This window comes from Canis lupus, chromosome 16 (assembly GCF_048164855.1).
Source record: "Canis lupus baileyi chromosome 16, mCanLup2.hap1, whole genome shotgun sequence".
In the NCBI taxonomy this organism is placed as follows: Eukaryota; Metazoa; Chordata; class Mammalia; order Carnivora; family Canidae; genus Canis; species Canis lupus.
Genome location: NC_132853.1, coordinates 29,849,784 through 29,876,465, shown reverse-complemented (window position 1 = coordinate 29,876,465; position 26,682 = coordinate 29,849,784). Strand labels below are relative to the sequence as shown.

Genomic DNA, 26,682 nt, shown 5'->3' with positions numbered 1-26,682 from the left:
TTCCTTTCTCTCAGATATTGCCTCTGGAACTAGATGTCACCCAGAATTAGTTATGTGCAGTTACTTCATAAAATGCAATTGCCGAGTGGCTGTCATGTGTGTGTGGTGCAGACACCGGTGTTACAATTTTGGCAGACTTGTCAGGATGCACCGCTGGTTTCTGCAGTAGTCCAGGGATTGTGTTGGTGCTGGGACCGGTTCAGGGCACGTCTAAGAGGTGTGACTATAAACTAATGAGGCTGGCTTTATGTAAACAAACACACCAGAAAGTCTACAATCCAAACAAATGTTATCCTTTAACATGGTCCTCATGGGAGACCCCACACTTGCTCCAACAGAGCTGCCATTGCTCTAAACACTTTTGGATTTGTCCTCTGAGTCAGTTTATGAGAAAATCTGACTCGTTGCTTAGAGTCACACCTGATTTTTGTTCCAAAACAGCATTGCCCAGCGTCATCACCCTGCATGTTACCAGACTTGGCTTCAAATGATTTAGAGAGGTTTCCTGAAATCAAATCCACCCTCAAAGGACAAAGATTTGCAACCATTAAGAATATGTAAAGAACAAGTTTGAGGCAGGTCTCTAGAATGAGTCCCTGGGTGTTTTTATTTGCTTCATTAAAATAGGTGTACAAATCCTTACCCTGACTTACAGACCTGCTACTCGTGCCTCATCTCATAGTGTTCACCCCTCATCCATGGTACACCAGCCCCACCGACCTCCCTCCCATCTCCTGAACACTCTGCACTTTCCTCCCAGAGGGCTTCTGCCCTAGCTATTCCCGCTGCAGGTAGTGCTTGAATGCTTTTGGTTATGATAATTACCCGGCCAACTCCTTCCTAACATTTCTACTTAGATGTCATATCTTCACATGAAGCTTTCTTTGGCCACCAAGTCCAAAGTCAAAAGTCACTTTCTAATCACATTACTTTATTTTAATTTTCTATGTAGTACTTATCACTACATGTTTTTTTCTTTTTATTTGCTTATTCTCTGTCTCTCCTGTATTAGAATGTAAACTCCACTGAGCAGAACCTTTCTTATTCATTATGGTATACCCAGCAAACTGTGAGCCCTCAATAAATATTTGTTGAATTGAACTGAATGAATCCTAAGGTTACTTCTTTTGAAGGGTGGGAATACATTATTTATTTTGAAGGGACTGATTTTACTAAATGCTGAGTGAATTGATCTTTTTTTATATTTCCAGATAGTTATTTAGACTCAGGCCGACACAGCCTAAGTTCTATTCACCTCATCTCCAAGAGTTAATTGTCCTTTCATTCTCTTGTTTTTAATTTTTAAATAGTCTTGCAACACAAAATACACTCTCCTTGTAAAACATGAAAACATTATAGGTAAAGTTAAAAGATACCTCTGACAACTCACTCAACCCTTCTGTATGCATATGCTCACAGTCTACACCCCATCCCTAAATTCCCCAAACATAACTGTTGCTATCAGTTATGCCTGAGCTGGGGGATCCACTTCCAACTTTACTCAGAGTGACCATTGGCAAGAAACTTACATTCCTTCCTGCATGGGCCTCTCTATAGCTCTACGCCCTGACATGACAGTTAGCTTCCCCAGTGCAAATGATATGAGAGAGAGAAACCAAGGTAGAAGCAACAGTGTCTTTTATGACCTAATCTCAGGAATGACATATTATCATTTCCTGCTGAATGTTGTTGATCACACAGACCAACTCTGGTACAGTGTAGCATGGTGTGAATACTAGGAGACAGAGATCATTGGGAGCCTTCTTGGAGGCTGGCTGCCCCACTATCTATCTGGAGTTGTTGAGGATTAAGTGTAATAACAGCTTTAAACTATTTCCCTGGAACACTGTACATGATCAAAAAAAAATTGCTAGCCAATATAAATATCAAAAACAGTATAAAACAATCCAGGAGTTTCCAGTAAAAAATCTAAATATTTTGCCCATCTGTTGTATAGTTTGTATTTTGAAAAACACTGCACAATACGAGCACTTTTTAATGTTTGTGGAGTTTTATGTTCTACAACTACACTGTTCCAACCCAGGAGCCACCAGCCACATATGACAACTGAGTATTTGAAATGCATTTAGTCCAAATTAAAATGTGTTCTTAATGTAAAATTTATACTGAATTTTAAGGCTTAAGTACAATAAAATATATTTTATTATATATATTACATGTATTTATTTGTATATATTTATTATACATATAAATGATATGCTATCTCATTTATAATTTTATATTGATTACATGTTGAGATAATAATATTTGGGATCTACCTAGTTAACTAAAATAGATTATTAAAGTTAATATCACTTTTTTTAACTTTTTTATTTTACTTTATTTTATTTTCAATTTTTATTTATATTCTAGTTAGTTAAACAGACTATAATGTTGGTTTCAGGAGTAGAGTTTAGTGATCCATTACTTACATATAGCACCCAGTTATCAACACAACAAGCGCCCTCCCTAATACCCGTCACCTGTTTAACCCATCCTCATCTACTCCCCTCAACCCACCTCCCTCCAACAATGCTCAGTACTTTTTTTTCTTTTTTAATGCCACTGCTAGGAAATTATAAATGATGTGGCTTACACTATATTTCTATTAGACAGCAATGAAAGTATCAGCAGAAGATATGGTTATCTTCTTTCATACTGAAACTGTGACATCATTCAATGATCTGCTTTGGATTTTCTAAATAATTTCATCAAGCGTTTTGTTTGCTTGTTTGTTTGTTTGTTTGTTTGTTTGTTTTTATGCTTGTTTTAGAGATATCCATTTGCCCTTTGGAGTTTGGGAGGCTTAGGTTGGAAGTCTCCCCCTGTGTCATTGGCTCTGGCTTCCTAGAGAACCACAATTACAACTTAAACTATATAATATGGGCTTTCTGAATCCACATTCTGCTGGAAAATAGCAGGGAAGAACATTCCAGAGCCTTATGTCCAGGGTGTAATGAGTTCTAGGAGGAGAAAGCTCCACAGTAATTAAAATGAAACATTTAATCTCCAAATCTCTAAAACTCTTTGGAACCACATTCTCAAAGTCCTTCGGAAAATCTAAAACTAAGACAACAGGTTGAGACCTGAATGAAGCCAAAGTGAATTCTGACTCCCGAATCTCAGTGGGACAGGTAAATTAAAACTGAGGTTTTGAGTTTTTCTGGTATGAGAGTTTTTGAATTAAAAAATATTTAATTTTTGGACTCCTCTATAGTATTTCCTTTAATATTCCTACCTGCAAACAAGTCAGTTGTGAGGTTGTTAGAAGGTTGTCACTTATGATCAGCAAAGATAAAATTTATTTACTGCTATTCTTGGTTGCCCTGAAGACATTGGCTTACAATTCAAGATTTATACCTAAGTGACCCTGTTTTCTCTTTGAAATAACAGATAAAGTTGAAATGGACACCATTTAGTATCTAATATATTTCTGAATGGTAGTTGGAACAGAAAATTTTTATCTGCAACAAGAGGTTTCTTTTTTGTTTGTTTTTGTGTTTTGTTGTTTTGTTTTGTTTTTGATGGAAGAACATAGAGCTATTTTAGAAAACAAGTATTTATTTTTGTGTGCCCCTAAAACTATAACACAGACCAATGAGTGTGATAATGATAATACAAAACTCCATTGAGAGTCATTTATGTAAAGATTATCAATTACTTATTGCAGCTTATGAGACAGCTTATTATGCCACTTTACAAAGGAGACACTTGGGCTCAAGATGGCAGCATAACTGGTGAGGATCACACATTCATAACAGGCAGTGCTTAACCTAGATCGATCACCTACAGTCCTTTACCACTTTGCCTCCAGTTTGGAAATAATAGGAAAGCGGATTTCAGCTCAGGATAAGCAAACTCTTTAAAATTAAATTAAACTCTTGAAAATTAAAACTGATAGAATGGACAGGGCCAACTTGGTGAGCAGCAAGTTCCTCTCCTGCAGAAAATCACACAGGGCCAAGGGTGTCATAAGAAGAGTCATCTAGTGCTGGTTCTAAGGCTCCTTCAGACATTGAGACTAAATGATTGTCTTGTGTCTCCTTTTCTCATCAAAAGAGAGAGAGAGAAATGCTAGTAACAACAGCAAAGTTGTTGCTAAGTTGCAAAATGCCATATCATTAGTAATAGGCAAATATGTTTATTTTTTTCAGGCAAATCAAATAAATTATTCCCTAAAGCTTTCAGTTAAGAATTAAAATTAGTTAACATTTTACCCTAGTTATATTTTCAGTCTCTAAGCAATTATCGACCAGGCCTAAACTCATCATTTGCAGGGCAAGACGAAATTAAGAAATAGTATATAGTAGGCAATCCATAGGTTAGAGTCTGATGGTGAGGGAAAAACATTCAGTGTGATCATTATTTATCTCAGGATTTAAACAGTAACTGTAATTGTATTCTTTGAACACCAAGTTCCCACCCCACCCCCACCCCCACCTCGTAGTTAATTAGCTGGGCAGGTCTTAGAACAAATACCCACTCAGACACTGGGTGGTAGAAATGCTGTTGATAATTAAACACCACAATAGCATGGGGCCTATTTCAGGAGCAGCCGAGTGGTCTTGCCCCAGCCGGACGGCTCACCACACACTCACAGACCCTCTATTGTGCTGGCTATGGCTGCTCAGAGGGATAGTTGCTTGGCTGGAGAAGGAACCAAATGCAATAAGAGAGAGAAGACCAAACCTCGCAAACAGATCGGGAATTCTGCACTGGAGAGGAAAATACCCAGAGTGTGGAAGTAAAGGGGAAAGGATCCAAGAAAAAGAGATGTGGATGGGCAGGAGAAACAATCATACAACAGATGTAGCCTTTCTAGTTTCTATGTCCAACCAGCCACCCAAAATAAGCTCACCAGCCTCATGCCAAATCGATAGCAATTAGAAAATTGCAATACATAAACACTAGGTTAATTTGCATTCCATTTGGTTTAGAGGAAGTTCACTTTCTTTAAGGTTATTAAGAAAATCTTGGATCTTAGATAATCATCTCACCTGGGTGGGTCTCGGTTTCTTCATCTTTAAAACAGAGGAGTTAAAAAAATAATAAAATAAGGGGGTTAAAATGTTCTCATTCTGGGGTGGCAAAAATAGGAAAGCGGCTCTCAGAATAGTTTGTAAGGTGTTGAAAAGCCTAAACTTCACACCATTACTCAGGATAAAACTACACAGTCTAATATAATTATCATATTGCTTCTGCTTAAAATATATTCACCCACTTTGCTAGATTGATTATCTCATACTGAACAGATGCTTCTATTGGCAGTTATATAGGTCATTAATAATAGGGAGAAAAATTATTACTTTCTAAGTCAGCTGATTTGGTACTCAATACAGAAAATCTTTCAGAAGAGAACATTTTAATAAGCTATTACAAAATCCATAGGAAAAAAAATAATAAAAGTTTTATCGGGTGGAATGGTTGGAAACCACTGGCTCAGCTACTGCCTCTTCTACTCGTCCATGGAATTACCTCTAACAACAGAGGCAAGTGAGTGTGTCCTCAGGGGTACCTGGGGACTTAGCCTGGAAAAAAAAAGGGGAGTGGAGAGATTTCTATACAGTTCCTGTTTAAAAATACAACAACAACTTTCAATTTGGGGGAAATTTTTCCATTCTCCTCCAGAAGTGTTTGGTTTGATTTCTAAATAATACGCTTTCACCAAAATCTGTATGGAGAAACTGATGCCCCAGGAAGATGCACATATTCATCTTGTGGCTCCAGAGATACCCACTGCACCCCCCCCTAACACCACCACCTTACTGTGTCAGTGTTTAGGTATCTTAATTTGAGAAGCACAGTGATCTAGATGATCTTGTAAAATTTACCTGGCTATAAAATTAAATGGGTTTCCCTTTAGCCTATGAAGAGGCAAAAATGCTCTACCTTAAAGATATAGAATCCCTTCACCATTACAACTCAAATAGTGTCAAGGCCACAGCCTAGGAGGAAAGGGAAAGTGTAGAAACAAAGTGTGTTGTGCTAAGAAAAGCAGGAAAAATTTCAGGGGGAGCCAAGCATAGCTCAAGAGAAGCTGTCCATCTGAAATGCCACCTGGAATTCACACCAGTAATAACTGTTGTGGATATAAAAATTAATAGGGGGGATTTCATAGTATTAGAAAAATTTATTTTTATAAATCATGTGTCTATCACCCAAGTGTTGACGCATGCATGCAATTCAAACATCAGGCTTACAATAAAAAGCTCACTGAATGACTTAGCAAGGACAATTCCCCCATTTTCTCTATAATTTGGAGTGGAAGAAGGAGGGGGCCGTGGGTAGAGGGTGCAGTTACTGGGTCAATTAATCAACCTGAAAACTGTGACACAAACCCTGACGCCTAACCTATGTCTAAAAATACACAAATGTATACGAATTTGTTTTAAACTGTCAATGCCTATATTTAGGACCTTCCCAGCAAGGCTATAATGAGACTGTGTTTGAGGCCTCCAGTCATAGCAGACTCTACCATTAATCTGAAGTTAGTTAAATTAACAGCATTTAGTACTGACTTGTCAATCTCACTGCTCCAGGAAATTGCACCTTGAGGCTACTAATATTGCCAATTTTTCCACTGGAGTATGCGCCCGCGTGTGTGGATGTGTATTTTTTTTCTCCAGAGCCTCCGCGTTCATACACCATCATTGCTTCCCTACGTCCACAGCACTTATATTATCATTTATTCTGGCCTCCTTTAGCCTTCCCGGGGGATTCTGCATAGTGTAGCTGCTCAGTGAAAGAGTTTTTTAGCTTTATATTTATTTGTTTATTTTTCTGTCATGGCTCATGACTGAGGCTTTAAAAAAAGTGTGACGGTATTCAGAGTACATGATTGACTGCTACAGCAACATTCATTAACCATGAGAAATCTGCAGCAAAACACAGTCCTGAGTGTTCTAAACAGCAACTTTAAAAAGAAAGAAGAAAGAAAGAAAAAGAAAAAATAAGACTCGACTAATTTTTCATTGACCTCATCTGTAAATAAATCTAGACTGATGGTGAGCAGGGGCAATAATAAATTAGTATTCATTTCCTGTAATTAATACAAACATGCCTATGAACACAGAGAATATGAATATATAACCACCTAATTTCCATTTCAAAATACACCTAACAAATTTTCACTTGAGTTATCTTCATAATATTTTCCCCCCTTAATTAGAAGAATGAAGTGTTTGGATTTCTTTCCCTCCCACCAGGGGGAAATATTGTTTTGGTCACACACAGTGTCAAACATATGTTGGCGACGAGCAGCAGAGCCTAATACTGGCCTGTTTCGTTCTCTGCATGGTTCCCTTCCACACACCCATGCTGAGGCTGTCGCCTCCATACCACTAACCAGGGAGGGCTCCTCCCAAGTGACTGAGGGACTGCCAAGGCATGGGAAACCCCAAGAAGCAGCTTCCCAACTTGACACAAGAATGTGAAGCGTTCTGTCGCTGTCACCAATGTTCATTCACTCAAGGGAGGGTCGGGTGAACGGCATAATGTGAATTTTGTGGAGATAACATGTATTGAGTAAAACAGAAATATCGAACTGTATCATCTTTCAGCAAGAAGAGTAGTAGAGCTTGCTGTCAAGCCTGGCATCTCAGGAGACCATTCCCTCCCTGAGATCACGATCAGAGATGGAATTGATAGAAGATCATTGTCTAATCACACCCAAGAATCGTCACAACTCAATAGCGCTACTGTGGCAGTGGTAGTGTAGCGGAACACTTTGTTAGCAATAAATAAATTGGTTAATAACAGAATTACGCCACTAAGACGTAGATACAAAAATGTCTATGAGCTGGACAGAATGGGATAAGAACAGAACATTCGAATCAGGTTCTACCAAAAAAAAAAAAAAAAAAAAGACCAAACAACTTTCACAGAATGCAGCTTGCCTCGTGGCTTTTCCAAGGACCTTCCTAGCCCTGTAGAGTTTTTTGGTCCTGAGTGTTTGTCTTTGTAAAGATCATGGAAGCAATTATGTGCCATCTGGGTTAGAAGTGGTCCTCATGGGTACTTGATAGTGGAATTCTAATGAACTGTGCTAGGCAGCTATTCGAGGTGCATGTGACAAGAGGGCCACAGGGCAATGAGAATATCTTAAATTGATGGACTTGCCATTGAATCTAGTTGTAAATGTCACTACTTACACTTTGTTGGGATAATTCAGGTGATAAGGAACATAGATCCCACTTACCCCAGGGCATTTTTTCAAACTCCTAGTCAACTCTAATTCTCCTGCCAACAAAGCAGCATTCCCCCAGAAAGAGAAAGGAGTCACCCATGTCTTTCCCTTCAGTTGTCAGCCTGGAAAGCCGAGCAATGCACCTCGCTTCACTGGTACAGGAAGCCCAGCAGAGGGTGAGTGAGCTGTCTGCCCAGGTGGAAAATGAAGGACCCGGTCTGGACAACACAGAGAAAGAGAAACAGCTGAAAGCTTGGGAGTGGAGGTGTCGGCTCTATAGACGCATGAGAACGGGCTTCGAGCATGCCAGTGAGTATAAGCAGAGGACTTCTGTGTTTAACTAGAAACCAGGTTGGTTGGAGACAGCCAGGCCTTCTTTCACTGAATTTTTTTTTTTTTTTTTTTTTGCCACTCTGCTACAGGGTCATGGATGGCCGTTGTCAGCCTATTTGGAGCGAGGGCTCTGGGAGGCTGTAAAAGGATCTTTTGTCTTGCTTGATTTTCTGGCTCCTGATAGGTTCTCTGACCACAGCCATGAGGCTTCAGTGCTGCTGGCCTCTCTCCACCATGTCACACTCATCTAGCACTTTCCACCCGATACGCCTTAATGCCTAATAACCTGGATGGTCTGATACCCTAAGTGGCTATATTTTGGGATGTGGAGGTGGAAAATATTTGTTTGCCTATTTGTCCAGTTTCTGCCTCCAACCCAAGTTTAAGTTGTTTTCAACTCTTTACTGCATTTTTTATAAAGCACTTACACAAACCGACCTTCGGTTAATACAGGCCACAGAGGATAGTCAGCTCCTGAATTATGTTTTGTCTGCACTTCCATTCTCTTCATCAGTTCTTTTTGTTAGTTTTAAGAAAAGCCTTTTTTCTGGATAATGCTCATTAGCACTGGAAGGTACTGCTTATAGCAGCCCATAATATAAGAAAAATCAAAATTCAAACACTTAAGAAATACTAAAATCTTGTTTCGAAAGTAGATCTTAACAACAACATAACAAATGAGACTTGAGAATTGAAATGTAAGGGAAAAATGAGCTCATCAGTTTGGAAATATGTGCCACTGGTTTGTGCTATAGATAAAGACCAAAGGCAGTGAAAATCTTGTTCTCTAAAGTAGTACTGTGTACTAAGGACTGAATCTAAGCCTAATCCTTTCTCTTAAAGCAAACAGCTTAAGCAACATCAATGAAAGTGTGCTTTCAAAATTAACAATCTGGGACACCTGGGTGGCTCATTTGGTTGAGCATCTGCCTTCGGCTCAGGGTGTGATCCTAGAGTCCTAGGCTTGAGTCCCGCATTGGGCTCCCTGTAAGGAGCCTGCTTTTCCCTTCTGCCTGTGTCTCTGCCTCTCTCTGTGTCTCTCATGAATAAATAAAATCTTTAAAAAAAAAAAATCTCAGCAATGCTGAAACGTTTTAAAATTTATTTTATTTATTTTTAAAGATTTTATTTATTCATAAGAGACAGAGAGAGAGACAAAGAGGCAGAGACACAGGCAGAGGGAAAAGCTGGCTCCATGCAGGGAGCCCAATGTGGGACTCGATTCCGGGACTCCAGGATCACGCCGTAGGCCGAAGGCAGCGCTAAATCGCTGAGCCACCCAGGGTTGCCCCTGTTTTTTTATTTTTTATTTTTTTTAAAAGAGAGACAATCAGCCATTGTTTTAATAAATGCATTTGCAGTTGTGCCTCATTTAGGACAGATTACTATTAGAAGCAGTCATAGTTTTAAACTTATTGCCATTTGGGGGGTAATTTTCTAACTCACAAAACATCTTCTGGGTATTAAGAAACACCTGAAACTATCGAGAGTCCTCTGAAACCCGAGGTTAACAGGCAGGACTCCCATCCATGAATTCTTTCTCAGAAAGTGTTACTTGATGTCACAGGAGGCAGCATGAGAGCAAGGCAGGTTGGCTCTTCCTGGGAAGAGCCCAGAATCCGGCATCTGAAGCCATGGGTTTTCGTCCTGTGTGTCTTTGCTGTGTCCTTGAATGAGTAGTGTGGCCTCTCTGGGCTGCAGGTTTATCATCCTAAACAGGCACATGCTTTACTTGCCTTTTCTACCCCAGAGGGTTGCACAAAGGCTCCAATGAAATGATTTATAGGAAGATACTTTATGAAATGTAACAGTCTCTATCTATCAATAGCCAGTTCGTGCTAACGCTTTCTGGCCTCCTTTCCACTGGTCCAGGCCAAACTCCTGTTGTGTTTCCAGGATACTTTGGGAAGGCTTAACTGGTATTATTTACCCCTTCAGAAGATGTTCTAATGCTCAAATAAGACCACGATGGCAACAAATAAAGGCCATTGAGACTTCTAATGAAAATGTTCAAAAGCAAAAGCTATTAGGCTCTACAAACAAATGTTTCCATAGTGTGTGTTTCAGGGTATCCTTTGAAGAGGCAGGAACATTGTTTAAAAAGGATTTGTGATGTTAAGATCCTTATGTTTTTCCTTCTGTCTTAGGAGCCCCCGAGGTGCCAACCAATGCCTGTCTCATGGTAACCAGCAGTACATCACTCACTGTCAGCTTTCAAGAGCCTCTTAGCGTCAACGCAGCTGTAGTAACCAGATATAAAGGTATTGGACTCTTGATTTTTTTTTTCATTGCTTCTTCCTAAAAAACAATCTATTGTTTGGGGATCAGTTGTGCATTTTGTATGTTTGCTTTTCCTGCTGATAGGATTTTTTTTTATACCATGTACTTTTTGAGTTGAAATATTTCCATAGGCACTCATGTACAAAGCGAAAGGTGAATGAGAATAAGCCACAGACTCTGCCTCTCTGTGTCTCAAATAAATAAATAAATAAATAAATAAAAATAGAAAAAGTCACAGGGTGAACTATAGGCTCAGGCTGTCATTATTCCAAGCCCCTCCAAAATATCAATAATTCCATTCTTATTTGCAGAGGGCCTATTTCATGCATAGCATAGGGTTGGAGACAGGACTACACAGAAGAATTGGCCTCAATCCCAGGAGCGCAGAGGGTGAAATACGGAACACACTAAGAGAGTATAGGAATTGATACCTGTAATAGCAGGTATCTAGAGTTGAGGATTAAAACACAGGACACAAAGGACATTGGGGGTCAGAAAAGAAAGAGGGAGGTAACATGATAGGATCAGAAAAGCCCCAAGGTGCAAGTGGTATTTGGCTTTCAAGAATGGTTAGGATTTGGACTAGAAGACACTGGGGGGAAGTAACCTCCAAGTGGAGAGAAGGGTGAGCACAAGCTGACACCTGCAAAGCAAGGACAGGCCAAAGAGGGGGAGGGGACAAGTCGTGGCTCCAGGGGAGATGAGGTTCATGAGAAGCCTCAGTGAAATGTAAGAGAAAAGAGACTAGGGCAGGGGGCAGGGGTACACTGAGACTCAAATTCAGGATTCAGGAGTTTCAACATTATGTGATGCACTCTGCAGAACACCAAGTAAGATGGGGACAGGATCGGAAGTAGCTAGCAAGATTTGGGGCACAGTACTGTGTATGATGTACTGGAAGAGGTGTGGACCTGGAACAGGGAAGTGAGTTAGGCAGATCTCTGGGAGAAATCACAACAGCCTGACGTGGCTGCTGGAGCAGTGCTGCCAAAGGAGAGAGGGAGCCCGGAGCAGACAGCAGAGAGACACTGTGATGGGAACAGCCAAGGCTACACAGAACCTACTATATACCAAGGCACAGTGTAAAGCTATCACATGTCCTAACTCCATGTGATCTTCCCAACAACTTTAGCGGTGGGCGGGCACAGTTAGGATATCCACTTTGCAGACTGGAAGACTGAGACACTGAGATTGAAGAATTTGCCTAAAGACACAAAGCAGAGCCAGAAGTATCACATTATGTGGATTCTTGAATATGGTGGACAAAAGAGAGAGAAATCTATTTTCCTGACTCAGAACGACACATGGAAATAGCCTGACCAGTCCTAAAGCCTGATAAAGTCCTCTATGCATGTATTCAAAGATGCCAGCCCACAAGGCAAAATTCCTATGTCCAAGCATATATGTGCCTCCTCTCTCCTTCCTGGGGCCCATTCCCAGGAGGATCCTCAAGGTCTACAAAAATTACTGTGCCTACACCCTGTAGCTTTTGTGGTACTTGGGATTTTCCAGATAACTCCACTCTCTTCATACTATCTTAGGGAAGACAGCATAGAACTGGTTACCACTCTGGGTTTTCTGTCTTAAAGAGAAGGCAGCCTGGGGGTACTAGTGACAAAAGACAAGTGAAGCCACCCAGGATGGCCTCCCACAGCCATCCTGTGATACAGTCCTGATACTTTCTCCTGGTTGTCTGCTCTGCCAAGACTTCCTGAAATTCAGAGCCAGTGTTTGCAGGCAGTGTCAGACTCGGACATTCTCCTCTCTCTACATCTCTCCAGCTCAGTGTTTCATCAGTGCTGCCAAACTTGACATTTTTCTCCCTACATTTGATTAGTGAGCTATCGGGAGCTAATTTATCCAGACCCTCAGCTATTTAATACTTGACCAGAATGCCAGCAAATTCTATCAGCATCCACATATGAACATGTCTCATCTCAGGAGACTTATGTTTGGGTGAAGTTGAAATGAAAGCCACAAGTGGGTTCTGGTAATGACTGGAGGGGATTAATTAAGCATTATAAATAGAATTGTCTGTTGCATTATGGAGTAGGTTTCCTTGTGTTAATTTATAAGGTCATAAATTGAGTCCTTAACCTGACCACTCTCAAGGGTTATTTAAAACAGCTGGCAGCTTACTGTACCCAGAGAGCAGGACAGTTTTTAATTCAGAGCTGAAGTAATTATTTAATTATGGAAATATTAGCAAAATTACTCTGAAACAAGGCTAATTATTTTGTTTGCTTTAAAAAAGAAGAAACAATCAAAAAATCCACAGAATGAAATGTCAATTATCTAATTGCTTAGAGGAAAGGCTTAACTCTACAGTTAGGGCTTTGGAAAACATCTCATACTGCTCTCCAGAATTTCTGGGTTCACAAAACCTCAAGCCTATTTTGACAACTGGATGTTCTCCCCCTTCACACTGAGGCCTGTGTTTGACAGAAAATCTGAATCTATCTTTGTCACGTGTGTACACTCAACTCATCAACATGTTCCAGTATTTTTTTTTTTAAGTGTTTGTTGATATCCGGAAATTTTTTAAAGAGCATCTCTTTATAAGCCCTCTTCAGGCCCAGGGGCCATGCACCAGGCTGATTGCCATCACAGCTTGGACATTAAAAGCATACATTTCACTTTAAAACCCAGAAACAGTTTTGAGTAAGACTCACTGGAGTTTTCTGCTTGCATCTCCCCTAAATGTGGGAAAACGAGGCTAAGAGAGCAACTGTCTGATTCTAGGTGTTTCCTCCTTTGATTCAAAGAGCACTTGTGTCTTTTGGTCCCATTTCATCAATTTCCATGGCTTACAGAACCAAACCAGACTTATTTCAAGTGCTTTGATGCTTTGGACAATTGCCAGAATTTTATTCCGCATTTTCTCCTCCCCGCCTTGGGTAACCTGCCTGAAGCACCCATGTTGCAGAGGATGTTATTTCTCTGCAGTCCTAAAGCAGAGAACATTTTCAAAAGTGATTTTGCTGCTCTTTTCCAGGCTGAGAATGGAAAGGAAAATGTCCTCTGACAGATGCAGTGCAGCATCCATTTTCCATCCACACAGTGGATTCTTTTCTTTTTTTAAAAAAGCAGGGCTTGACATCATCATCTTTTGGTTTGCCAATGATGAGATGATATAGTAGCTGCTCCAGAGGGTGTGGGCAGTATGCTGGTTTGGATGGTGCCTTCCCCATCTCTTCTCACCTTGTTCTCTAACAGATTAGAAACCATCACCCTAATTCCTTCCTAGAAAGGCTTGTAATAGCAAACTAACTGCTCATTTGATGGCATTCTCAAAAAAAAAAAAAAAAAAAAAATCGAAAAGCATTTCTTTGCCAGGACCTTTCATCAGGAGCTGGTAGTGTATCTGCTCCTGCAAAGGCCAGGCGGTACTTCTGCCAACCACCACCTCCAACTTCTTTCCCAGAAAGAAAGGAAGCCAAAGAATTCCAGAGAGATGTCAGGGGGCACCACAGCTTCTAGGAAGGAGAGTCCACTATTTGTCCATGAAAACCCTCGGGGTTGATAACTGACAATAATAATAGTGTAAACTTGACCATGACTTGATAATTTGGACCAGCTTTTCACAAGACTTAAGAAAACTTGACTTCATGGGGCTTGGTGCACACTGCTTCATATTGATATTACTTTTTTCCTTCCTACACCTTATAATTGGAAAGAGAAAAAAGTACATTGCATTAGAAACTATAATTATTTTCCATGTTTAATTAATTGAAGAATTAGTATGATCCTATAAGCATGTGGTAGCTACCTTCATCACTAAATTGAAGTTATTCAATTTCATAAAACAGAAGGATTTATAACTTTAGTTAGCTTGTTTGAGCAGGAGTGAAGCCAGAAATTTACAGATGAGAAGCAACTAGGAGAGGCAGAAGATATGTCCAGGGGACAGGAAACTCAGTGGATTAACATTTTTTGCCTGCAAGTAAAAATAAAAATATGGAAATAAGTTCAGCAGCTAAATATATTATGAGGAAAAACAGCAGGTCCAGTGAGAGCAAGAGAATGGCAACACTACTCGTGTTCTTTCTTCTAAGCTGCCACAGGCTTTATAGATAAATCCATTCTCAATTCCTCCACTGGTTGCTGAGCTGTCAGGATCCAGCCAGTTTACTCTTTTACCATCTTATGAACCACCTCTAAACCTTTCTCCAGTACAGTATGTTGTAAGTCAGAGCCTTTTTGCATTTTCTTCATTTAGGAAGTTTTTTAACTCTCAAATGATACAGTACAGGTTATATAAAAGACAAAGATTTACCCTTCCCCCAATATCCCATCCCTGTCACTAAGTTAATCTGTTATGTGTTCAATGTATGTTCTTACAAATCCTTTCCTGATGCATGTATCCACATGTATAAGCACACAGATGTATAGGTTTGTGTACTCCACTATAAAACTTTCACACCGCCTAATCCTACAACTAGATTTATTTTTAATTCAGCAATATATCGGATAAATCAAATGTATCTATGTCAGTATGTTTGGATCGTCTTTCTTTTTAATAGCTGTACAGTATTCCTATTACCTAGCTAGAGGTGCCATAATTTATCTAACTGTTCTCCCACTGATAGACATAGGTTGTCTCCATTTTTTTGCCTATTGTTTAATATTGCAATCCTTGTATGTGTCTCTGTTTTACTTGGGACAGTATTTTCTTTTGACATTGTTAACTAGAAGTGGAAAAATTTATGCCTTCCCATTTCTTTGTCTCACCTGTCTACATCCAATGTTAACCTTAAATATAAAACCACCAAAAAAATAGCAAAGAACCCTTACTAGTGAAATGACTAGTAAAAATGAGTTTATTTAACAACAGTAGAGAGCTGCAAATTGGAATAAGCAAGCTACAAGTCCAGAGAACAAAGAACACCTTTCACAGAGGAAAGGGGGGCAATCGGGTGGGGCTATTACAAACAAAAGTCCACTGGAGGAAACTGGGAGTTTGAAGTGTAGTGGTTTTTCATTGGCTGAGTTGTGACATCTCTGATTGGCTGCGCTGTTGCTGAGGCAAGAGAAAAACCTTCCTTCTGCTGGGGTAGGAAAGTAGCTCAAGTACTATGGACTTTCAAGGTAAATCTCTTCGTGGGGGGCGGTGTGTGTGTGTGTGTGTGTGTGCGCGCGCGCGCGCGCGCGCGCCCGCTCACAATATTGACAAGGAATGATAGGGTGTAAGAGCTCCCCCTGCTGGCCTCCCCAATCCATATTAAATGGTGTTTTCTTTTATTAATTTTCACACCATATAGTACCTCTATAGTATATATATATTTTTTTTAAGATTTGCTTAGCTTATTTTTTTAATTTTTATTTATTTATTTTATATTTATATAGTGAGAGAGAGAGAGAGAGAGAGAGAGAGAGAGAGAGAGAGAGGCAGAGACACAGGCAGAGGGAGAAGCAGGCTCCATGCACCGGGAGCCCGATGTGGGATTCGATCCCGGGTCTCCAGGATCGCGCCCTGGGCCAAAGGCAGGCGCTAAACCGCTGTGCCACCCAGGGTTCCCTCTATAGTATATTTTAACATCTGGTAGGGCAAGTCCCTCCCAATGGTAATCTTTTTCAAAATGTCTCAGTTGTTTGCACACATGTTCTCTTCCAAGTGAACTTTAGAATGGGTTTGTCAAGTAATTTTCAAAGGTGTATTAGTGCATCAAATTCCTAAATAAATTTGGAGAACCTTTCCATCCAAGACATGTCTTCCTTTTTTTTTTTTTGTTTTTTTATTTTTATTTTTTTTTATTTTTTTATTTTTTTTAATTTATTTTTTATTGGTGTTCAATTTACTAACATACAGAATAACCCCCAGTGCCCGTCACCCATTCACTCCCACCCCCCACCCTCCTCCCCTTCTACCACCCCTAGTTCGTTTCCCAGAGTTAGCAGTCTTTACGCTCTGTCTCCCTTTCTGATATTTCCCACACATTTCTTCTCCCTTCTCTTATATTCCCTTTCACTATTATTTATATTCCCCAAATGAATGAGAACATATAATGTTTGTCCTTCTCCGACTGACTTACTTCACTCAGCATAATACCCTCCAGTTCCATCCACGTTGAAGCAAATGGTGGGTATTTGTCATTTCTAATAGCTGAGTAATATTCCATTGTATACATAAACCACATCTTCTTTATCCATTCATCTTTCGTTGGACACCGAGGCTCCTTCCACAGTTTGGCTATCGTGGCCATCGCTGCTATAAACATCGGGGTGCAGGTGTCCCGGCGTTTCATTGCATTTGTATCTTTGGGGTAAATCCCCAACAGTGCAATTGCTGGGTCGTAGGGCAGGTATATTTTTAACTGTTTGAGGAACCTCCACACAGTTTTCCAGAGTGGCTGCACCAGTTCACATTCCCACCAACAGTGTAAGAGGGTTCCCTTTTCTCCGCATCCTCTCCAACATTTGTTGTTTCCTGCCTTGTTAATTTTCCCCATTCTCACTGGTGTGAGGTGGTATCTCATTGTGGTTTTGATTTGTATTTCCCTGATGGCAAGTGATGCAGAGCATTTTCTCATGTGCATGTTGGCCATGTCTATGTCTTCCTCTGTGAGATTTCTGTTCATGTCTTTTGCCCATTTCATGATTGGATTGTTTGTTTCTTTGGTGTTGAGTTTAATAAGTTCTTTATAGATCTTGGAAACTAGCCCTTTATCTGATATGTCATTTGCAAATATCTTCTCCCATTCTGTAGGTTGTCTTTGAGTTTTGTTGACTGTATCCTTTGCTGTGCAAAAGCTTCTTATCTTGATGAAGTCCCAATAGTTCATTTTTGCTTTTGTTTCTTTTGCCTTCGTGGATGTATCTTGCAAGAAGTTACTATGGCCGAGTTCAAAAAGGGTGTTGCCTGTGTTCTTCTCTAGGATTTTGATGGAATCTTGTCTCACATTTAGATCTTTCATCCATTTTGAGTTTATCTTTGTGTATGGTGAAAGAGAGAAGACATGTCTTCCTAATCAACTTGAATCTTATGTATTCAGGAAAGTTTCATAATTTTCTCTATGTGGGTCTTCTACATCTACTGATAAGTTTCATGTGAGATATATTTTACAAGTTTTATGGCTATCATGAATGAACTCTCATGTGGATTATGACAAATTATATAGCATTGAACATAGTTTTTAAATCTCCGGTGACCTTGGTCCCTTTAGTATTTCAAAAGCCATGTTATTCGTGCCCTTTTAGCATTGTTGAACATTTGTCTATTTTACTGGTTTGTTTGAAGAATTAACTTTTTTCATTCATAAAACCTACTTCCTGTGTATCTTCTATTTTATTGATTTCTAGCTTTAGAGTTGCCAATTCCTGCTACTTTCTGTTGGTTTACTTTACTCTTTCTTTCCCAGTTTTTTTTAACTTGAAAACTTACGTTTTTATTCCTTTATTTTTCTTGTTTTCTAATCCATATATTTAAGGCTATAAATTTTTCCCTATCATTTTGTCCATATCCAAAAAGTCTAAAGCAAGATGCTATAATCATTGTTTATTTATAAATTATTTATCATTTCCACTTTAAATGGAGTTTTTAGGCAAGCCATTTTAAATTTCTGACCATATTTTTTGCTATATTTTTAATGTTATTTTCTAATTTTACCATAGTAAAAAAAAAATTTAATGTACTTTGTATGCTGTTGAGCCATTTTAAAACTCTTATTTGTAGCTAACCAGTAAATCAGTGTATAGGTACCATCGTTAGTGTTTGAAAAGAATGTGTAAACTCCACTGAGTATAAAGTGTGAATGTGTATGTGTTGTTTAAATCCCTGCCTTTTACTATAGTGTTTGTCCCTTTGATCTTTGATCTCTGAGAAGCTGCTTTATTTGTCTTGCTTAATGCTGTTTCCTTCAACTTCTATTTTGTCTGTAATCAACAGTACCTTCTTGGTTTTCATTTGCCTGTTGCCTTTCTATCTTCCTATTTGCATCCTTCCCATGATATTTGAGACACATCTCTTATGAAGAGTATATAGTAAACTTACACTGCACGTGTCTTTTTTATATACACCTTTTATTTTTATTTTTGTCCAAAGTGATCTAAGAATGGGATTAAAAAACAAATTTGTACCAAAGGCTTATAATAAAAAAAAATTATTTGCTCCATTCTTCCCACTCTTCTCTTCAGAGCCAGCCGGTTTTAATTCCTCTAGTTCTTATAATTACCGGTCTACTATAATTAATATGCTTCTATGGCTCTTTCTTGATACAGCAATTGTAGGTCTTAGGTATGCAATTATAGCAAAAAAGAATTCAATTCTCTCATAATATGACACTCATCTGCAGTTCCTTATTCTCTCTACATAATTATTTCCATTTTTAGTTAAGTCAACAATGTTTATATTATTATGTGTATACATTTCTAGTTGTTGTTGTTATTGTTAACTAAAATCCTTACTTTATTCAAATAACCTTGGTTTGTACCTGATGTCTTTTTTATAAGATATTATTTATTTATTTGAGAAGGAGCATGATAGAGTGTGTGTATGAGCAGAGGGGCAGAAGGGGAGAGAGAGAGACAATGACCCAAGCCGAAATCAAGAGTTGGATATTCAACTGACTGAGCCATCCAGGTGCCCCTAATGTCTTTTTTGTCTCAGGACCCCATCCAAAACCCCACATGACATTTAGTTACTATGTCTCCTTGGGTTCTTCTGGCTGACAGTTTCTCAGACTTTCCTTGTTTTTGATGACCCTGACAATTTTGAAGGAAGACTATGCAGCTATTTGTAGAGTGTCCCTCTATTGGGTGTGACTGATGTTTTTCTTCATGATCACACTGGGGGGGACAGAAGACACAAAACTTTACACAGATGTAAAATTTTAGCCATTTCCATCCCATCATATCAAGAGTACATCTTCCCAAAATGACTCATCACTGTTGATATTGACCTTGTTCACCTAGCTGAGGTGGGTTTGTCTGGTTTCTCCACTGTGAAGCTATGCTTTAACCCCTTCCTTCCTATATTCTTTGGGAGGAGTCATTATGTGTGGCCACTGTGTGTCTTCCTAATCAACTTGAATCTTAGTTCTGAGTGAAAATGCCAATCCATAAAGGCTACATAGCATATTATTCCATTTACATAACACTCCCAAAATAACAAAATTATAGAAATAGAGAACAGATTAGTGGCTGCTAGGGATTAAGGAGCAAATGAGAAGGAAAATGGGTATATATATCGCTCACTTTTTTGTTTTCTCGCTATACTGAGTGTATAAGTTCTGACATTATAAAGTCAAATAGTATACTATGATTGCATCTTCTTACCTATATACTTTCCTCAAATCTGATTGCCTCTTTTTTCTACCCTACTTGCCCTTAACATAGTCAAACTTTGTTTCAAATAATCCTTTTAGAGTAGTACCTATTTTTCCAAGAGTAGTACCTAACTTTTCTCAACTACTATCTACTCATGTTCCACTATATAATAATAACTCACCGGGTTTGCATTAAGCAAATGTAAATTAAAACCACAATGAAAGAGGTGCCTAGATGGCTCAGTTAAGCCTCTGATTCTTGGTTTCAGTTCAGGTCATGGGATTGAGCCCTGAGTTGGACTCCTTGCTCAGTGGGGACTCTGCTTGAGATTTTGTCTCTCCCTCTCCCTCTGCCTCTCCCTACTCTTTCCTCTCTCTCTCTAAAATAAAGAAGTCTTTTAAAAACACACACACACACAATGAAATATTGCTACATGCCTATCAGAGTAGCAAAAAAACTGAAAATAGTGACAATACCAAAAGGAAAGGATGCAGACACATCAGATCACTCATACATTGCTGGTGGGACCGGCACTCTGAAAAACAGTTTAACAATTTATTTTAAAAAGAAACATGCAAGAACCATATGTCCTACCAACTGGTGGGCATTTATCCCAGAAAAATGAAAACTCATGTTCATATAAAAATCTGTTCAAAACTGTTTATAGCAGCTTTATCTATTACTAACCAAAAACTGGAAACAAGTCAGGTGACCTCCAATTTGGTGAATGGTTAAGCCAACTGTAATATATTCATACCATGGAATAATACTCAGCAATGAAAAGGAAAACTTATCAATACACACAACAGCCTGGATGAATCTCTAAAGAATTATGCTGAGTGAAAATGCCAATCCATAAAGGCTACATAGCATATTATTCCATTTATATAACACTCCTGAAATAACTAAATTATAGAAATAGAGAACAGATTAGTGGTTGCTAGGGATTAAGGAGCAAATGAGAAGGAAAATGGGTATATATATATATGGCTCACTTTTTTGTTTTCTTGATAATAGATATATTTTTAAACACTATACTTTGTTTTCCTTTTAAAGGATTTGGAGAGAAAAATGGTAGACAGGCATGTCTGTCAGTTTGGCATTTTAATTCAATATCCAAGTCACTTCTCCCTTCCTACCCAGCCTGAATGCTCAGTAAACATGACCTAATACTAATATTACCCCAAGCCAACATACTTATGAAAGCATTTATGCTGTTTCAAAAAGTTATGTATGTTACCTAGGGACAAACATGAAACTGGGTTTTTATATCAGCTAGTGAAGGATTATTACTGACAGTGATTTCTTCTTCCTGTTATATTTGGAAAATCATAGATCCATAGAGTAATAGAGGAGTTTTTGGAATATGTGAGTTTTTCCGTAAGGTACAAGTTCCTTGAAGGCAAAAATGTTGTCTTTTTTTTTTTTTTTTTTTTTTGCTTCACCTCCTACATTGCAGTAGCATTAACCACCTTTCTCTTCTAAAAGCATTGATCCCATCACAGAACCTTTGAACATGCTGATCCCTCTGCCTAGAACACTGCACCTCCTATTCTCTGTCCATTGATCAGTTCTTTATTAAAAGTCATTTCTTCAGAGAAGCATTTCTAAGTACTTAATATAAATAATGCCTAATAATTTCTATCATGCCTTTCCAAAAACTATTCACAAATTACAAACATCTATTTTTGTGGTATATTTTTAAAATATGTTTATTATAGAACTTGGAGTTTATTATAACTTTTTAGTCTCTAATATATCTAGTAAATTATTTTCTAAGTTTTATTTGACTCTCATTGCATGTTTCATGGGAATAATGTTTAATGGAATCATGAGCATATTTAGAATTCTCAAAGCTGATCACTAGAATCACCTTTAGGATCCCTGCCAGGGCCCCTTCCAAGGCCAACAAATCTGAGTCTTTGTATGGTAGAGACCCAACCATAGATAATTTTCAAGAGCTGCTAGCCCATTCTTACTTGCAGCTAGGCTGTGAATGTGTGGTCATGTTTTTAATATGGGTCCCTCCCATCAGACTGTAAATCTTATGTGAGCAGGGATGTTTTGTTCATCTCTGTAGCCCTGGAACTTGGAAAAGTGCTATATATATGTGTGTATATATGTGTATATATAAATAAATATATATTTATAAATATATAAACATATATATGTTTATATATTTATATATTTATATATGTATGTTTAAGTATTCAGTGAATTCATTTTGAGTCACATGAACACATAAACACAGACCCTCTTTTTATGAGGCTTAGAAGTTATGGAGGAAAGAGGGCTCACCAACATAAGAATTCACTTCAGAGTATAAAGAGAGTAAAACCCAAAGTGTTAAAAAAAAAAAAAAAAAAAAGACCCAAAGTGTTGAGACTTTGTCCAACATCATCTTTTACTGAGCCTCACCTCTCATCCCTTTCCTTTATAAGTTATCCATGGTTCTCTTCTTGGATCCACACCCCCCCTGCCCCAACCCCCACCTTCAGTTTCATCCTTCTGTACCCTGCTGGCCCCCGCAAGCTCACTGTCTTCAACATACTTGCCATTGGAAAGTTTCTACAAAGGTGATCACATCAGTACTGAGTAGGGTGGCTTATTTCTCCTCCTCCCCTTCACACACCCCTCTGGAACTTTGGAGCCACGAAGCTTCTTGGCGAAGAAGGAGGCCCACCAGGCAGCTCTTTATTGCCATGCAACTGTGAGATTCCTCCCCACACTTTCTCCTGGGGAAAGTCAGCCTGCCAATCGAGATTTAACAGTGGAGCAGTGCATGGTGACGAGCCAAGCCCCCTTCCCAACCCCCCCAACCAGCCCCATCACCACCTCGTGCTGCCATCCACACCCCCGGACTGAACAAACTGTATCACTTACCCCCTGGGAGCCTGGCAGTTGCTGAGCCCAGACGCCACAGGGGCTGGTGAGTTTCCAGTGGCCACAGAGGCAGGTCTTTACTCAAGGCACAGCTCTGTCCATGACTGCTCAACTGGGAGCACAGCTGGCACTGCAGGTGATGAGCCACTTCCGGGCCACCTTCTCCCCTTGGAGATTTTCCTCTTGATTCCTTTTTGGCCAGATCCCTTTGCAGCATTATAGTTTGTCAATAGCCCGCGACTGCTTTCTAGAATTTCTCTCTAAGAGAAAGTGTGTTTTTCTAAGAAATAGGTGTTCTAGCCTGAAGCCTAATTTCATGTGAGGGCTGAAAAATGAAACAAAAATAATCACCCTCAAGTCTGGAAGCTAAGGGGCCTCTCCACTCCGTGAGGAGTACTTCCTTTTGGGAGGTAGGAGGAGGGGTGGCCATTTGTGCTTCTTAAATGAAGTTTCCCCAATTATAAAAATAATGTGTGCTTCTTGTACCAGCCGGAGTCCTGGCAGGAAAAAAAAAAAAAAAAAAGGATACTCAGCTTGAATTTTGAAGCAATGTTAATGAAGGGATTATTTACAGAGAGGTGAGCAGGGTTCATGAATGGACAAGGGATAGCAAGGCACCCAAGGCTAGCTAAAATGGAAAGCTCTTATCACCCCTACACTTGAAGGGAGAGAGGTAAAAGCTGGGGTGGGGGCACTGGTCAGGAGTTGCTATGTGAAAGGATACACCCATCACCAGCTCCAGGCACTGGCTGAACTCCACTAGAAGGCCATGGGCTAGAGGTCCTGGGTAATGCAGTCCATAGGGATCAGTCTCCTGGAGACACAGAGCAGGTCAGTAATGGTCAAAGTTTTTACTGGTGAAAAGAGGGTGAGGGGCAAATGGAAAGGACATATAACAATTATAGGACATTGCAAAGAAAAGAAATTATAAATAAAGAAACAAATCACTCACCCTCAACCCTGGAGCCCAAAGAAATCTAGTCTTCAAAGGAACTTTTGGTATTTTTTGACCCCTTAATAAGTTGAGACCATATATTTAATAACAGTGAACATATGTCAAGCCCATAGCACATGCCAGGCTTTGGGTCAAGGCTTTACAAGTATTGTTTCTTCTAAACCTCACACAGCTCTTTGGAATAGGTACAGTTTATCCTCTCCTCATGAATGAGGAACTGAAGGTAAACAGAGGAACTTGCTGAGGTCCTCCAGCCATGCAAAAGTCCAATTTAACCTCAGGCAGCATCCTGGAGCCCCTACTCATAGTGACTATGCTGTACTGCCATCTCTTCTACTTCACATCCCCGTTATGACCTTTGCTTTGAAGTGTTGTTTTAATCCATTCATGTTGCATGGAATACGTCAGTATGCATTTTACCTTTTTTTTTTTTTTTTTTTTTTTTTGCCTATTCAAGTTGCTCCCAGTTGTTTCACTGTTGTAAATACTGCTTCTATGAACATCTCTGTATTTAGGGCATTTCCTGCATTCTGGAATGTTTCTTTAAAGGAGAGTTCTACTAAATTCCAACCCCGACCCCGTTTTAAAACCAGTATTGACTGTTCTATCATTTCCAGTCACATAGTTGTAAATAGCTAAATGTGGACATGGAAAATAATGTCAAAATTCTCCAATTCTATCACTCCACTCATCCCCAAATTAAAGAAAAATAAAATTGAGGGGAAGCATAATGAGTCAATGAGTCAAGGTACCCTAATTTTAATGAGAAACAGCACTTAAGTGAGTTAAGACCAATCACCCCTAACTAATTCCGCTGTCCTAGGTGTTAAATGGGGACACACCCATGAACTGTGAGCACGTAACACCCAGGAAGTACTGACTGCATACACATTAACCAAATCTAAACACATGGGGTTGTAGCTCTTCTAATCAGCCACTTCTACATCTTTTATTTATTTATTTACTTATTTATTTTCACAAACCAATCTAAGTTATTTATAAGCCATCTCCTGCCACAAGCAAAGGGATGGAAAATCAGCATACTGGTCACCAGTATGATACAAGTAAGGAAGGCGAGCTTAAGTTCCTATATACTTTTCTGGTCTGTGTGCAGAGTCAAGGTCCAAACCTGTGCTATGATCTCCACTGGGTAGTGGTCCAGACTCTCTTTATTCATTTTCATAGCTGGTTGGAAGTGGATTCACATGAGAGCTATGGAATAAACTATGATTATCATCTCCCCAGGGAAAGGGCTTGAACCTGATGTGGAAATAGGGGTAAGCAATGAACTTGATGTTCTCCATGATGTGACTTCAGAAAGACGTTCAGCATGCTCACTCCCACGCCAGGACGTGCTATGAAGTAGGTGAGGGCCTTCCACATGCGAGCTGAGCCCTCCTTGCTGTGGACACCACTCGACATGGACCATCCCAGCTGTGTCCCACACCAACCTAGCAGCCCAGACAGCTGGGACACAGCCAGTGCTACCATTTTCCATGTGGACCAATCACTTCTACTTCTGACATGTGTGCTGAGGATTACACTGGTGGATAGAAACAATTTATCGAAAGAACTTAGGTCAAACCGTTCATTGCCAAAGAAAAGTTGCCCTTTGACAAAGAGAATTTAGGCTATCCTACAAAGTAGTTTAAATTCTAAAAATGTGCTCTCAGTTTAGGCCAGTTCAGCTTATTCTTCAGTACAATAACTGATGAACCACTCAAGAAAAATTAAACTATTTTCTAGAAAATACTTAGATTCATTGGAAGTGTCTGTCAAATCTTGATTTGTCTGTTCAATGCAGTGTGCTGATTATGGCATGGTCTAAACTAAGTCAAAGTGCTACAGTCTTCTGGGAGTCTGTGACTTATGAAGAGTGGTATCACTGCAAACTTTGGTAGTAGAGTATGGGTCTGCATTAAGAGGACATTTATTTATACAGTGGAAGGAGCCCTAGCCAGAAAATCAGGAGGTTGTTATCCTTTGGTTCTGCTCTAACTAGCTAGGTGACCTTTTTGGGTAAGTCACATCTCCTCTTTGAACCTCAGTTCTATTCTCTGAAGAAATGAGGGAATAGGACAGGATCATTGATTTTCAAACTGATCCATGGAATCTTAGAGGTCTCCACAGACATGCTGCAGGGACCGCATGGCAGGCTGGAGTTGGGGGTATAGAGAGCAATGGGAAGTTTCCCAGACTCTGAAGACAAAATAATTATATCTTCCTGTTGCATTCTTTCAGAGCACCATGTATGTTTCCCTTATAAGTCATTTTCCTAGTTTGTAATTACATCTTTACCCATAAATTACTTGCTTGGTGTCTGTTTCTCTTTCTAGACTATATTTTCCATGAAGGCAGGGACCATGCCTATTTGGTTCACCATCATAAACCCAATGACAAGCATAGTGCCTGACACATGGCACATAATTATTTGTTGAATGAATTGAATGGATGAATGAATTCAGTCTCATTTCTGGCCCTGGAGGTACTTATAAACATAGAGATGATTCGTTTCAGTAAAGTACATATAACATTTCCCTCTTTCTCTTTGTTATTAAACCATATGGGAAGAACTATTTTTGAGTTCTGACTTAGCCCTGATTTCTTAGAAACTGTATAATCTTGGACACAAAGGTCACAACTTCTCTGAGCTTTGGAGTTTTTTGTTTTTTGGGTTTGTTTGTTTTTTTGTTTTCCATAAGATGACTAGGCTAGTCTATGATCTCTCTCGGGTCTACTTCTGCTCTGGCATTCTATGATTTCATAATTTTGTCCCTTCCTT

At 39.3% G+C, this 26,682-nt stretch overlaps 1 protein-coding gene and 1 pseudogene across 3 annotated transcripts in view; one reads left to right on the top strand and one right to left on the bottom strand.

Annotated features, from left to right (window-relative positions):
* ANKFN1 (ankyrin repeat and fibronectin type III domain containing 1) overlaps nt 1-26,682 on the top strand; it is a 379,429-nt gene that overhangs the window by 247,809 nt on the left and 104,938 nt on the right. For all 3 annotated transcript variants that reach the window (XM_072779922.1, XM_072779921.1, XM_072779919.1), the window contains exons 6-7: nt 8,300-8,494; nt 10,666-10,779. In XM_072779922.1, coding sequence (XP_072636023.1) covers nt 8,300-8,494; nt 10,666-10,779 — 309 coding nt within the window. The remainder of the gene's footprint in view (nt 1-8,299; nt 8,495-10,665; nt 10,780-26,682) is intronic.
* The window catches only part of LOC140606470 (uncharacterized), a 64,942-nt pseudogene continuing 62,611 nt past the window's right edge, over nt 24,352-26,682 (bottom strand).